This window comes from Lycorma delicatula, chromosome 12 (genome assembly GCF_047948215.1).
Source record: "Lycorma delicatula isolate Av1 chromosome 12, ASM4794821v1, whole genome shotgun sequence".
NCBI classification, from domain to species: domain Eukaryota; kingdom Metazoa; phylum Arthropoda; class Insecta; order Hemiptera; family Fulgoridae; genus Lycorma; species Lycorma delicatula.
This window is the reverse complement of record NC_134466.1, coordinates 10,660,294-10,674,374: the sequence shown is the minus strand read 5'-3', so window position 1 is coordinate 10,674,374 and position 14,081 is coordinate 10,660,294. Positions and strand designations below refer to the sequence as shown.

The following is a 14,081-nucleotide window of genomic DNA, read 5'->3' as shown; positions in this document are numbered from 1 at the left end:
AAAGTTTTTAACGTTAAATTTTTTCACCAAGAAACAAATATAAAACTAGGATAACGTAATGGATTGCGATCGATAGGTTACAGATTCCACATTTTATCTACTGTTAATTTCCCGTCTAGATAGCGCTATAGCAATGCTATAACTCTAGAAGGGAAAGTATTGTAATCGGTCCAATTTGGGTAAATGCGGTTTTCACCGGATCTTGACGTTTTGACACGTAAGGAACCCAAAAAACCGGATGGAAATTTTCCGGATGTTAATGTTTTTATGTACGTTTATGTGTTCGGTGTTGGCCTCTAAATCACCTTATACCTCCATACCTACTGGACCGATTTTGACGAGACACGGTCAGATTAAGTCTATACATGGGACATTGATGCCATTCAATTTTCAACTTAAAAGCTCAAGGGGTGGGGCTGTATAGCAAGATTACTCTGAGTATCTCGATATTTCGCCCGATTAAGATCATATTTTCTTAAACACATTTTTTAATAATTAAAAAATAACAATATTTTTAAAAAAGAGTTTCCAAAGTCGCGCTCCACCCCAAAAAATGCTTTTGTAGTCGTCTGCTATGTTCTGACGTCACAAATGAGTGGTAGATTTAAATAAATGAATAATATTTGAAGTGTAAAAAAATAACTCGATCTGGCTGGGTCTCGAACTCGATCGCCCGGTTGGCTCGGTACCTGATGCGTTAAGCCTTGCAACTACACTGGTCTTTCAAGCGAAATCTATTCTATTTAGGTTGTGAAATTACATTAGTTTAGTTAGTTCCGACCGTCGCCGTTTGTACTGTCACACCCGCGTGTTTTAAATACGGTATGTGCGTGCGATTTAGTTAGAATCATTAAATTAAATTAACCAAAAACATATTATATTTAAATAAAATCGATGGCGGCTCTTAGCTAAATTTAATGGAGGTGGTGCTCCAGAAAATTTTTTGGCCTTTTTAAAATTGTGTAAAAGGAAACAAACGTGTATAAAAAGAAAATTTATTCAATAACTTGATAAAATCCTAAATGAGCAAAATCAAACATGTTTTACTTACTTTAACCTAAATTGTTACAGTTCAAGTTTGATCTATTCATTTAAAAATAAAATCCATTCTTCTTGTTTTGAAAAAAAAATGAATCAAACAGAATACCTGGAAGCAGGATAATAATATAATTTTACAATTTATCACTTTCAAGAATCCGGTACACGGTTTTTAAGCACAACACACACGGAGTAAAAAAAAACCTACCTTCCACCAGCACGCCAGGGTCGCCACTGCGGGTGCGACAGTGCTCACGCTCCCTCGCGTGTAGCCTTCCAATGTGCGCTGCGCACAACAGCTAAACACCACGCCACCAGAACTGTGAAGCATACAGTTCCAATCAACGATTTTGGTATCTTTTTCATAAACTGCGGATGGTTACTGTCATTAAGTTTAAGGATTATATATTGTACAAGTATAAAGAAAGAATTAAAGAATAAACGACTCAATATATTAATTGTTATCGATAATATCAAGTGAAAATAGGGAGTGCTGCTGTTCCACAGTGCCTATACGCGAGCCACCAGTGAATAAAATGATAAATACATTTACTTTATGTGTGTAAGCCGTGCATCAGAAGCAACTCACAGTTGTAGGTCCTTCTCGGACGCGGCTTTAGCGGCGTGATGTGAAAGTACTACAACTGTGATGTTAGCGTTTGTTTCTAATTATACGCTACAAACGAATTTATTTATTTTTTTGTAATTTAGTATTTTTGTTTTTTTTGTTTCAGGAGTTATTGAAAATCACTTATGCGGAAAAGACAAATAAAATATATAATATGTGAATATATATTTATTATATTAAAACGAAAAGAAATATATACTGTTTGAATATAAAATACAAGAAATTTATTGTATCAAATGCATCATCAACAACAACAGTTACAATCTTCGATCGCTACATCAACATCGACATTAGGAACGACAAATAGGAAAAAAAATAACGGGGGAATTATTGCGACCAGTTTAGGACAAACCAGTGTAACGACCGCTTTATCAAGTTATTCCGGATTAGATTGCGATATATTAAATGATAATGACGATGAAGATTATCAAAATTGTTTTTGTTTTGAAAGCGATGACGACAGTGCTGAACGTATAAAAATTAAAAACACTAAAAGAAAAATTGCTAGAAGTTGTGTCGGTAACATCGCTATTACCATTATATTAATTATATATACGTTACTCGGTTCGGTTATATTTTTAATTATTGAAGGCGGCATTACTGATTTATCTAATATTAATTATAATACTAATAATTACTACAATTTATCAACAAGAAATAATTTATCTGCGACAAATTTAACACTTTTAGGTGAAGAATCTAGAATTAAAACTGTTGAAAATATTTGGGATATTACTGTTAATTTAAATATATTATATAGAGAGAATTGGACTAGATTAGCCGGACAAGAAATGACAAGATTTCAAGAACAACTGGTGCAAAGAATTATTAAAGAAATGACGTCACCATCCTATAAGCCATCGACATCTATTTCTTTACCTTCATCGGCAGCATCATCATCAAAAGGGAATCAAACAGTTACCTATTACAAAAATCAACTTCAAGAGCCAAAAATTGAATGGAACTTAGCAAAATCATTCTTGTATTCTTTAACATTATTAACTACAATCGGTAAGTAGATTAATAAAAAATTTTATTTTTATTTTTTGGTAGAATTTTTATGAATGATTTTAATTTATACTACCAATTCTGTGTTCTTTTGTTCATTCTGTAATGAAATTAACAAATTGATCTCTTCAACAAAATTGGATAATTAAAATATGCCAAATATTACGTATTAGCAATTTCGTGACCTTGTTTCCAGGGACTGAGAATTGTCAAAGAACCGTTTCCATTATACCATAAATGTTTTTTTATATTTTTAAATTTTAATTATGCAAATAAGATGTCTAAAGGGAAAACGATAAAAAGTAAGTTTATTGAAAACTTGTTTTAAATAATTTATTTATATTAAAGCGTAATATTAAGTAAGTTAATTGTACTGAGAATAGTTGTATGATGCACAATAGTTAAATAACTGTTGTGAAACTGTACAACAAATAGAAAAATTAATCTTTTAAGTTCGAATAAAACGTAAAAAAAAACGAAGTGTCTAATGTGTAGATTCTGATAGATTGGTTGAACATTTAGAATGATAGAAGGAAGAGAGATGGATAAAAACTGGAAAATAACTTTTGTACGGATTTTAGCGTTACAAAAACTAACGTATGAAATCTAAGTATTAGTTTTAAGTGTTGACGTTAAAAACATAAGTGGCAATATTTATAAAATAAAAAATTATCGAACTAGAAAATTTCTAATTACCCTGTTTTTTTTCAAAATTGAAATGTTCTGTAAAAAATTTGGTTCAGAAAGATTTAAGTGACCGGGGTTATATTTGACTTTCTTTTGTGTGTGAGGGTTTTTTTAGGTTGATTTTATAAGAAAAACCTATTGTAATGGTTACCATGATCTGGCATCCGGAAATTGTCGACATATGTTCGCGTTTCACATCCCCCAGACCCCAAAACCACCGTCAGCTGAAAAGTTTATATATATATATATATATATATATTTCACTTTTTTGTGGACACGATAACTGACGTAATTTTGTGCCAATCACATTAAAATTGTTCCTTAAAAATAACTCAACTTAAAATCTCGTTCGATATCGTTAACGGTCAAAATCGGACTATGAGGATGGAAATGGGGTGGCTTTTTCAAAAAAAAAAAAAAAAAAAAATATTGCTGTAACTTTTTTATTAAGTAAAATATCGAATTCATTTAAAGTTTCTACTATTCACTGAATAAGGGTTAAAACGTATATAAGTAAAGGTTTTGATATCTCCAACCATTGGCCCAGGGGGTGAAAAAAATGGAGTTTCCAAGAAAAAAATTCATACCTCCCTAAATAGGCACAGTATTGAATCCGTTTAAAGTGATCTTTAATCTTCTAAACATCGTCTAAAACTTTTGTCTGAAACAATTTTTGATATGATTAATCCTTACCGCAAGGGATGACCAAAATGCAGGAATTGTAAGATGGGTCTTGTTGTATGCTAAACATGTGAAACATTTTTCACATGCGGTCATATTGAGTAAATCTTAAGTTATTCTTAACATTAAGGTGGAAATCGTTTTTATCTCCTACTTAGTACCGGTGAAATCTACCTCTGACTTCCGGCAAGCCGAAAGGGATTTTTTTTTTAATTCGTTAATTATAAATAGCCGACTACTAAATAAAATCTATGTTTAAAAAATTACCCGGTGGTAGTAAAAATGAATTCTACTGTTTTTATTTGGTTGAGATGGTTTTCAAATTTATGAAAATCTATACTATTATACAAAACGAGTAAGAGGGTTTTGTTTGTTTGGGATAAACAAGAAAACTACTCTATCAATCTCAACCAAATTTTTACCCATGTTTCATGGCATAACATAGGTGTTTCTTAGATACATTTCTTCTCGAAAAATCTCTGATATATAAATACACCACATATATACGTGTATTAGTGGAGATTTGTCGGTTGAAGCACAAACATTAATGAATGTGAACTGCGTTTGAATTGAATGAATATCTAAAACCCAGTTTCTAGATTTTTGGAATTTTGAGTTTCATCGTTTAAATTGGACTTTTGAATTTTTTTTTTGAAATCCTGTTATTTATTAATTTTATCGGTAACAAATGAAGAAATACACTTGATTTATGGATAGTGTAATCTTCATGTCGGTAAATAAATTTCTAGATCTCTGAAATTCGACCTTGAAAGGGGATGGAGAAAGTTAAAAAAAAAAAATGAAATGATTGTAAATGTTCCTAATCCCGGTTATAGTAAACGAGATGGTCAGTAGATTTGGGCTTTCAAACACTCTTCAGGTAAAAATATAAAAATCATTTTTGGGTTTTTCAATTCCGATTTTTTTAAGGTGTGCGAATATATACGGCGCTCTGGCTCAAACAACACACCCCACCTCGTAGGGGAATGATGGGTCGGTAACGGTCCCGTGTGACGTTACCGGTCGCCACACCACCGCCTCCGTTGAAGGGCTTTACCGGACCTCGTCTTTAGACCCTCTAACTGATTACATCTCAGTCATCAGCGAGGCCTCGGCCGGGATGTCACCGATGTAAATGCCTCTGCAGACATTTGCATCAGTAAAATATAAATCAAATTTCACATAAACTTAGGCATCAAACGGACATCTACACATCCAACCTAATATGATTCCCTCAAACTAGCGGACCCCGCGTCTAGTCTAAATTTTACATCACCGTTCGTGACTGTGAATGATTCAGAAAACAAACGAGTTGAAAGTTAAATTAATGCTACAGTCGTATCAGTCAAAATTATGTTTTACGCAATATAGAAATTCAGACCAATACCCAAATAAGTCGACCAAATTAAGTCATCTAACTAGGTGAACTTAACCTCATTCCGGTCCGCGCAGGAATCGGAGACAAACCCCGCACCACCACACGGTCTCATCATGGAGTCTCGCGCGGCACTACCAAGTCACAATCAGGACCACCACCGGCGGAACGAAGCCACGCCCCCGGCAACGCGGCCACCCCCGCCTGCGGGAGTCCGAAATTGAATGATAAACAATACCAATAAACCGTGGCACGATGCCAATGCGCCTACCTACAATCAATCCAATGCCTAGGCCGGAACCTAGGGTTCAAACAACACAGTCACTGCCACCGTTATTGTATGTGCTACTGGCTGCACCAACTTCCAGTTACTCGATTAAAAAGTATAAAATAAAAAAAATAACCACTACGGGAAACGCAAGTAACCTTATACCGCGGTGGTGAAGCTGCGACGAGGAGGTAGTAGCTTATATTTTGTCAATGCGATCCAGTCATTTGATTCGGTTATTTGGGCGTCCCACTCTTTGGTTATTGTTGAAGTAATTATAGTTTTACTACTATTAGTCTGCCGATCTCTGTCGCACAGTGGTAGTGCCTCTGTGTTTCATTCGGAGGATCCAGTTCAAGTCTTGGTCGGCATGAAATGTTTTTACACGCTGTAAAATTCATCATGATCCTTCTATTACTGTTACTGGTCGTAAGCCTGTTTGTGCTACATATGTAAATATATAAGTAATTAGTGATGGAACCTTCAGATAGAAGATTTAATCCAAAACTGAAAGATTTACTTTAACTTAGTTTCTCGTTACGGTCCGCGGTCACTGGCGAATTTTGATTAATAATCAATGAATATAACAAAATATATTAACATTCATTATCAAGAAAACCCCACTAAACATCTGGAAACTTTCAGAATCAACAGAACATGATTCTTAAGTTACTGTGCTCAGCAAAATGTTAACATACTACGTTTTACTCCGAATATTGGATTTTGTTTATTACACGTATATAGATTCTTTTCGTATAATAAACTTTTCATTCCTATAATCTTTTTTTAAAAAATTAATCCACAATATTTTTTAGCTGAGGCAGGAATCCTTGCTGGAAATTTCAAAAAAGTTTCTAAATAATTCATTTTTCTTTAAGTTTCATACGTTCAAATTACCTCCCCGTAAACAATCTATGCAGGTAAACGAATTTCTTAGGAGTGTGGAAATTATATACGTGAGCCCGAAGATAACAAATCTATTTTATTTGTTTATTTTTGATTTTTAAGTATAAAATTATCGTTTTTTGCAGTAATGACAAAATGGGAAAATATGAGGGCCTAATTGTCGCCTAATATCTGGGCGATCGAAGTAATAGACACGATGCCTTAAGTAAAATATTTATTTTCTCTATACTTTGTGCACTTTGTGAACAGAGAAATATCTTTATCGTCCGTAATTTTTCGGGTATTATCTGTACAATAGTATAATCTGGTTAAAAAAATTTCCTATTTCTCATAATTAAAAATTAAAATAAATTTTTTTTAAATTTATTTTTTAAAAAATTACAATTTCTCTGTAAATAATTTATTGGATAAAACGTTAAATTAAATTGTGAACTTAATAAAAATCACGTTTTAATCATGGTAAATCGGGATTATCATTTAAATAAAAATTAAACATAAAATAATTGTTTGATAAAATAATTTTTGAACTAATGATGTGATACGGAGCGCGCAATAATTTACCTTGTATTAGTCCTAACAGTCATAAAGCCGCGGCTGCGTATGAGCAAAGTTTCAAATAAATATATAAAATTGTACTAGAATTTAGTTCGTGAAGAGTACCTAATTATTTACAAGAATTCAGAAACTTTAATTAGATGAAGTTACTTCATATCGTAGTCATTAACCTAAAATATTTGCGGCTGTGTTCATCTCACAGAGAGAAAGAGAGGGTGAGGGAGAGGGAAAGAAAAAGTGACACTCATAGCTTATCACAAACATACATTAACAAGTTTGAAAAATGGCAATCTCTTTTTCTCCTATCAAGCAGAAAATAGAAGTGAAAAAGTTTATAACTTAAATGGTTTTTTGGAAGATTTTTTTTCTTAATTTAGTAAACTTAAAATAAAAAGTTTGTAGAAGTCAATTCATCAAATTCAGCTTAATTACTACTACGCAGGGTAAATATCAAAGAAAAAATAATACCAACCCACAGTACTACCAAACCACATTTTATTTTTACGTTCATTAATTACTCTAAATACAACTTACATTTCCCGACTATACTAATTACAATTAGTTAATTCAAGTTATTTCATTAGAAGAACCGTTGGTGAATAAACATATTATACTCCTAATGTTATATATTTTAAGAAAATTAACGTTGTGTTAACAGAAGTTGTCCCGCCAAGTTAGAAGACGGACAGACAATGAATGCTACGTCCTTTGTAGGATTGGGTTCCGCAAGATATATTTCGTGGATAATTATCTCGCTGTTAAAGACAATTATATATCGAAGCGTAGTACTAACGGCTAAAACAAAATGTATTGACTAGATAAAATAAAAAAACTGTTGCGCATAATTAACCCTCAAATTGAGGTTATATTGTCGGTTGTCGAATTTAAATTGAGCGTAACTCAAGAACGACTCGACCAATCTTCATAAAATTGTCACATGCACAACTTCAGATACACTACTACAATATATCTAAATTTCAATGAAATTTACGGTATAGTTTTGGAAATTTATGAGCCACAAAGTTTAAACATAAGCCTATATATAGAGTGTCTTTTTAAGGTGAGGCCAAAACTCTAGGAAGTGATTCTACTTAATATACTGAAGAAAAAAGTGAACATAGGTCCGAAAACGCATATTTTTTTGTCATTCCGTCTTCTTTTTTTTCTTTAAATTCTTTTTCAAAAACGATTGGAGATAACGCAGTAAAATTTTGTAGTTTATTTTAAACTAACTTTTTTTAATAGGAAAAAAATAACTTCGTTGACAGATTTCAAAATAGCGGTTATTTCAATTTTTCAACTTACTTTTACTTTCCTTCGAAACGTTAGTAAAAGCAGGAACGATATTCATCACCTTAACTTATTTTAATATTACTTTATGATTATTATTACATTTTATTTTAATCCTTAATTATAAATTATGTGATATGTTGAATGTCCCATGAAGAAACGGAGAAAATTTCAGGATGTGTTTTACCGGTGAAAATAATGAAAAAAGTTCACATAAACATAGATCTGGAAACTCTTTGTTTTCGAGCTACAGCTAGCGAAAGATTTAACCCGGATTTCAGCTCTTCTAATAAAAAGAAGGCCTACTGTAATTTTTGGGACCCAAATTATGGACTAAAGTTTGTGGATTCTTATGTAATTTGAACTGGGAAATAGGATAAAATAAGTTCCAGAACTGTAACTACAGTAGTTTTTAAGATTTATGGCGTAAAACACAAAATTCTGTGTCAAAAAACAACTTTTTTTTTAGGTTCGTAATGTAATAGCTTTGCGGAAAATTTAGTAACAAAACTTGTTGAAAATTAATTTAGTACAGCCCATAAAATCATTAAAAAAAGGTTTTTATTGAAGCAAAGCAGAAAGAAAATCGTATTATTCTTTTTATACTTAGTAAACATTATTCTTAATACAGCAAAACAAAAAAATAAAATTCGTAAAATGATAAATAGTAACAGAATAACAAACCTCAGTTACAGTAATTGTTCGAAATTCCTTCCTTCACAATGTACACAGCACTCTGCCCGACGTAAAGTATTTCCAGTGGCTTTCTGTATCATCTCAGGAATCGTTTTGTATAATATCAATAGAATTTATTATTTTAATGAGTAATTCTTCTTTAGTATTAACTTTTTATCGATATACTATTCGTTTTCATATGGTCCCAAGTAACAAAAAACTCGAAAGTACTCGGATATATACTTTTAAAATTGCCGGTAAGTGGAACTTATAATTTATTCAATTGTATTAATACCAACGGTGCCAAATGCTTAGTAAATTAAATCTAGACAAATAGACAAAGAAGTAATTTAGTTGGTCGTTGTGGCCAACGATTGGTCCACCACGTCCAATCTGGTTTAAGGAATTAGCATTCAGGTGATTGTTAGTTATCAAGAAAAATCTAGCGTTGCACCATCGTGCTGGAAAATTGTTTACAATCTAATTTGTAAAAATACGCCCTCTAAAAGAGCCGAAAAATTACTTTTCATGAAATGAACGTATGCATCTCCAGTAAGGGTTTCATCGAAAATAAACTATAATTATGTCATAAATAATGCCACACCAAATTTTAATATGAAATCTATTTTGGAAATTAGTTTCCAAATTAGCATATGGATTTTCTTTGAAGTACGAGTATAATGACTGGAAAGAAGAGAAGTAACAGTGGTAAGTAGCTGAAATTATCAGAAACTATCGGAAATTTCATACATATAATTACGTACGTAAGGGCTTTAATGTCTAGTTGAACAAGTAAAATCTCGATAGTTAATGTTTCATTGACCAAAGAAGAAACGATTTTTCAACCTATAATGTTTACTCTTTTATATACCGGTAAAAAAAATATATATTAATAAGTCCGAAAACTTTTAGGACGGGTTACGTGTAATTAACTCATTATTTAGTACCGGTTGTTAATGAATATAATATTCTATTATACAATCGAACTGAGTTTTAGGTTAGACATTTTTAAGTAGAGAAATATAAGTATTAAGAGTAAAATAAAATATAAATAGAAAGAATTAGAGACAAAGTTGTAATGATAAAGCGAGGATGAGCGAGTGAGATAGAAATGGGGTAACGTAGATTAATCGGTAACTGCGTTCGAAACAATGAGCTCAAAACCAATTTTAGACATCAATTCGTTTATGTCAGCGGTATAAAATATATATACTAAAAAGGTATTTGTCTGAAGCATGTACCCTCTTCCACACTTCTTCATCCGGTACAAGCTTCTATCGTTTCTATCAACATCATACTATTTTCTTCCCTCTCTACTACTTATCACTCACACTTTTCTCTTCACATAAAACTTCATATTTTTTTTTTTTTTTTTAAATAAAAAGAAAAAAAAGACATGACGTCGTACTACCAGAAATAAATAAAACAAGAAATCAATCGATCAATCTTCAGCGCCTCGTATCAATGCCACTCTTCATGCCTTCTTTCAATATCATTTCCCAAACTCGTTTTCTTTTATTATTTCTCTTTATCGAACCAGTATGTACGGTATAACTCAAATAATATGATAAATTACAAAATTTTAATCGAACTAAACACATAGAAAATCGATCGTTTCGATTTCACTAATCTAATAATACCTTCTTTATTTTCAATTATTATCATGCATTCATTTTTTTTTACATATTAAATAAATAAAGAATAGCGGTTTTTGCTTTCATACTATTTGGATATTACGGTAATCCAAGTATATAAAAACTAAACGGTATAAAATTCCTACCGATTTCTTCTTTTTTTTTTGACAAAATTCTTTCACGTTCCAAACAAAACCCTTTCCCTCGACCTGTCTTTTCTATTAATCTTTTTTTCCTTTCACTATCATCTTCGTCTCCTTTTTTCTCTCTTTATATACACATTCATTTATCCTTTAATTCCAAAAAAGTACTATTTCTGCTGTATATATTTCTATCTTTATCATCAAATAATCTTTCTCATTTTCTATTAAAGTTGACACTTTTGACACGTTTAACTTATTTCTAATCTAATTAAATTTTCTTCTTTTTTTATTCGTTTTTAAAGTTCTGAAGATAATTGAATTTTCTCGATAGAAAAACAATATCAGTTAAATTTTAGTATATTCTTTTCGATTTGTTGATCGATTATGATTAGAGTAGACTTAACTTTCGATCGTTATTAAGAGATACCATTGTGAATTTCACATCATAATTAACATCATATATAATTTATACAGAATATCTTATTACAGATATTAGAGTTCATTTTATTAAAAAAACTTATAAAAGGTCGTGAAAGTACTTCACTTATACCGCTGTGTGTGTGTAATCCTGACTCGGAATCGTTTTGTTTTGAATCGATAGATTTCGATGAATATTTTATATTTATGCAATTGAGAGTTCTTTAAGTCTGATTCTTCCGATTTAGTTTGAGTCTGATCGATCAGTTTTGACAGCCTAAAGGTATGGTTAAGCTCAAATCTAATTATCAAAGGAGCTGAAAAACTTTTGAGATGATGTGGTCTTTAAAAAAAAATCACACAAAAATGTTTTTTGTGTGTCGAAAAAGTGTCAAAAATTTACTTTTGTGCGTCGATTGATGAAATCGATTACAAAATGTTTAAAAAAAAATTTACTAATAGTAATCTATTTAATAAGAATACGAAGTACAAAAGTAGATCTGTGAAGTTAAACCCGCATTCCGGCTTTCGGAACATAAGTTTGCCGGAAAATGTTTTATAGATTTCATAAGAAAGCTGTCTATTGTAATGGGAACCATGATTCTACTTCCGGAAAATTTCGACATATGTTCGCGTTACACATTCTCCAAACCCCAAAACCACCATCAGTTCGAAAGTTTATATATACGAGTATATATTTCACTTTCTGACACTGTAACTGCCGTAATTTTGGCGCCAATCAGTTTCAAATTGTTACATAAAATATAACGACCCAAAATCTCGTTCGAGTTGGATAATGGGAAAAATCGGATCATGGGGGTGGAAATGGGGGAGCTTTTTCGAGAAAACAAAATATCCCTATAACTTTCATATTAAGTAAAATTCTGAATTCGTTTAAAGTTTCTACTATTCTTTGGAAAGGGCCTAAAACTTATGTTTTTTTGATTTCACCAACCATTGGCCCAGAGGGTGGAAAAAATAGGGTTTCAAAGACAAAAAAATCATACCTCCCTTAATAAGCACAGTATCGAATCGGTTTAAAGTGATCGTTAGCCCTTTAAACATTCCCTAAAGTTTTTGTCTGAAATAATTTTTGATATGACCAACCCTTATAATAAGAGATGACCAAAATGTTTCTGGAATTTTAAGAAGATGGGGGCTTGTCATATGCTAAAACTTGTGAACCTTTTTTTGACTTCAACCATTGTCGTAAATTTGAAGTTTTTCTTAACTTTAAGGTGAAAATATTTTTGATTCCCTGTTTAGCACCGGTGAAATCTACCTCCGCCTTCCGGCGTGCCAAAAGGGATTTTTTTTTGCAGAACCTAGACATTTGTTTCTTGGTGCTGGTTCTTTCTAATTAGGCGATGGATCGTTAACTTTTTCATGACGAAGATACACTAAATTTATTTTTAAACTAAACGGAATTTTGTATTGCATTACGATGCTTTAGATCATGGATCTTTAAAATTAATTACTGATGTTATCTTTAGGAGAATTACAAAATTTTTGCGTATTTCTTCCTGGGCAATTTCCCTTAAGTCCGTCTTCTGAAGGCCTTTCGGTGCCAGTATTACTTTTCGATCTAGCAGGAAGGCGCCTCATAGCGCTTAGTTTGAGGAGGAGCGATTAATTCTCTCTTTAAATGTATTCATTCTTCTTTTATGTGACTTTCCGTGTACGTTGGTTGTAAACCCCGACTTTAAAATGAGTAAGAATTTTAAATAAGAGTCGGAAAATAAGTAATTTTTCATACATGGCCGTCAAAGCGATGCAATTGTCGTTCCGCGTATTTGCAGTATTATTCTTTGATTTTCCCCATAGATTCAGTGGGGCAATGCGGTTACTATTTATAATTTATTTCAAGCGTTTAAAATCTGAAATCAATGGATGCCGATTGTGAAGTGTAAACTATCAACAGGTTTTTAACAAGAAATGTGACACTTGCTGAAATTCATCAGCAAATTAATGAAAGGTAGAATGGTAAATAATGGGTTATACAGCTTACTACTGGTAATTTTCATTGGACACAGAAGGAAATGCATCACATCATAAGTATATTATCTTTTTTTTCGTAATAAAATGCTTATAATTTAATAATATTTTATTAAACTACATTTCAATTAGGTAATAATGATTTAAAAAATTAACGTAGCCGTTATTTTAAATTATAAAAATGTAAAATCACACAAATTTTTAGTTGGTAATTTTGGTGTAAATTTTTATAATAAATTTTATTAAGATAATAATTTAACCCAATTTGTTATTTTATTATTCACTAGAAGATCCGGCGATGCTTCGCTGTTGCTAGATTTGAGTATATATATATATACACCTATACTAGCTGTTTACCCGTCGCGGCCTCGCTCACGAGATACTTGAATTTTAAACAAAATTTATTGAATGTCTTGGTGTGATGCTTTTGCTTATTATGTTGTTATGTTTAAAAGATGATGTCAGAAATAGATAATAGAACTCATAATCATCATTCATCATCATAGTTACTTGCAGGCTACAAAAAAAAGGTCTACCCCTTTTTATATTCATTAACAAAATGAACATTACGGAACTTCACAAAATTTAACCTTTCCCTTTTACCCTTTCTCTCTTTTCCCTTTCACCCATTTCCCTTTTACAAATTTTCAGTTTTACCATATTCTCTTTCCCTTTCATTTACTCATTTCCCCCTTTTCCCATTTCATTCCCCGGTACTCTTTCCCTTGTTTCCCGTTCCCATTTTTCTTTTTATGCTTTCCCTTTTCAATTTCCTTTTCCG

At 31.8% G+C, this 14,081-nt stretch overlaps 1 protein-coding gene across 1 annotated transcript in view; it reads left to right on the top strand.

The window, feature by feature from the left end:
• Positions 1-14,081, top strand: part of LOC142333352 (uncharacterized) — a 388,438-nt gene that overhangs the window by 190,441 nt on the left and 183,916 nt on the right. Inside the window, exon 4 of the mRNA XM_075380375.1 lies at positions 1,773-2,677. Coding sequence (XP_075236490.1) covers positions 1,903-2,677 — 775 coding nt within the window. The 5' untranslated portion in view covers positions 1,773-1,902. The remainder of the gene's footprint in view (positions 1-1,772; positions 2,678-14,081) is intronic.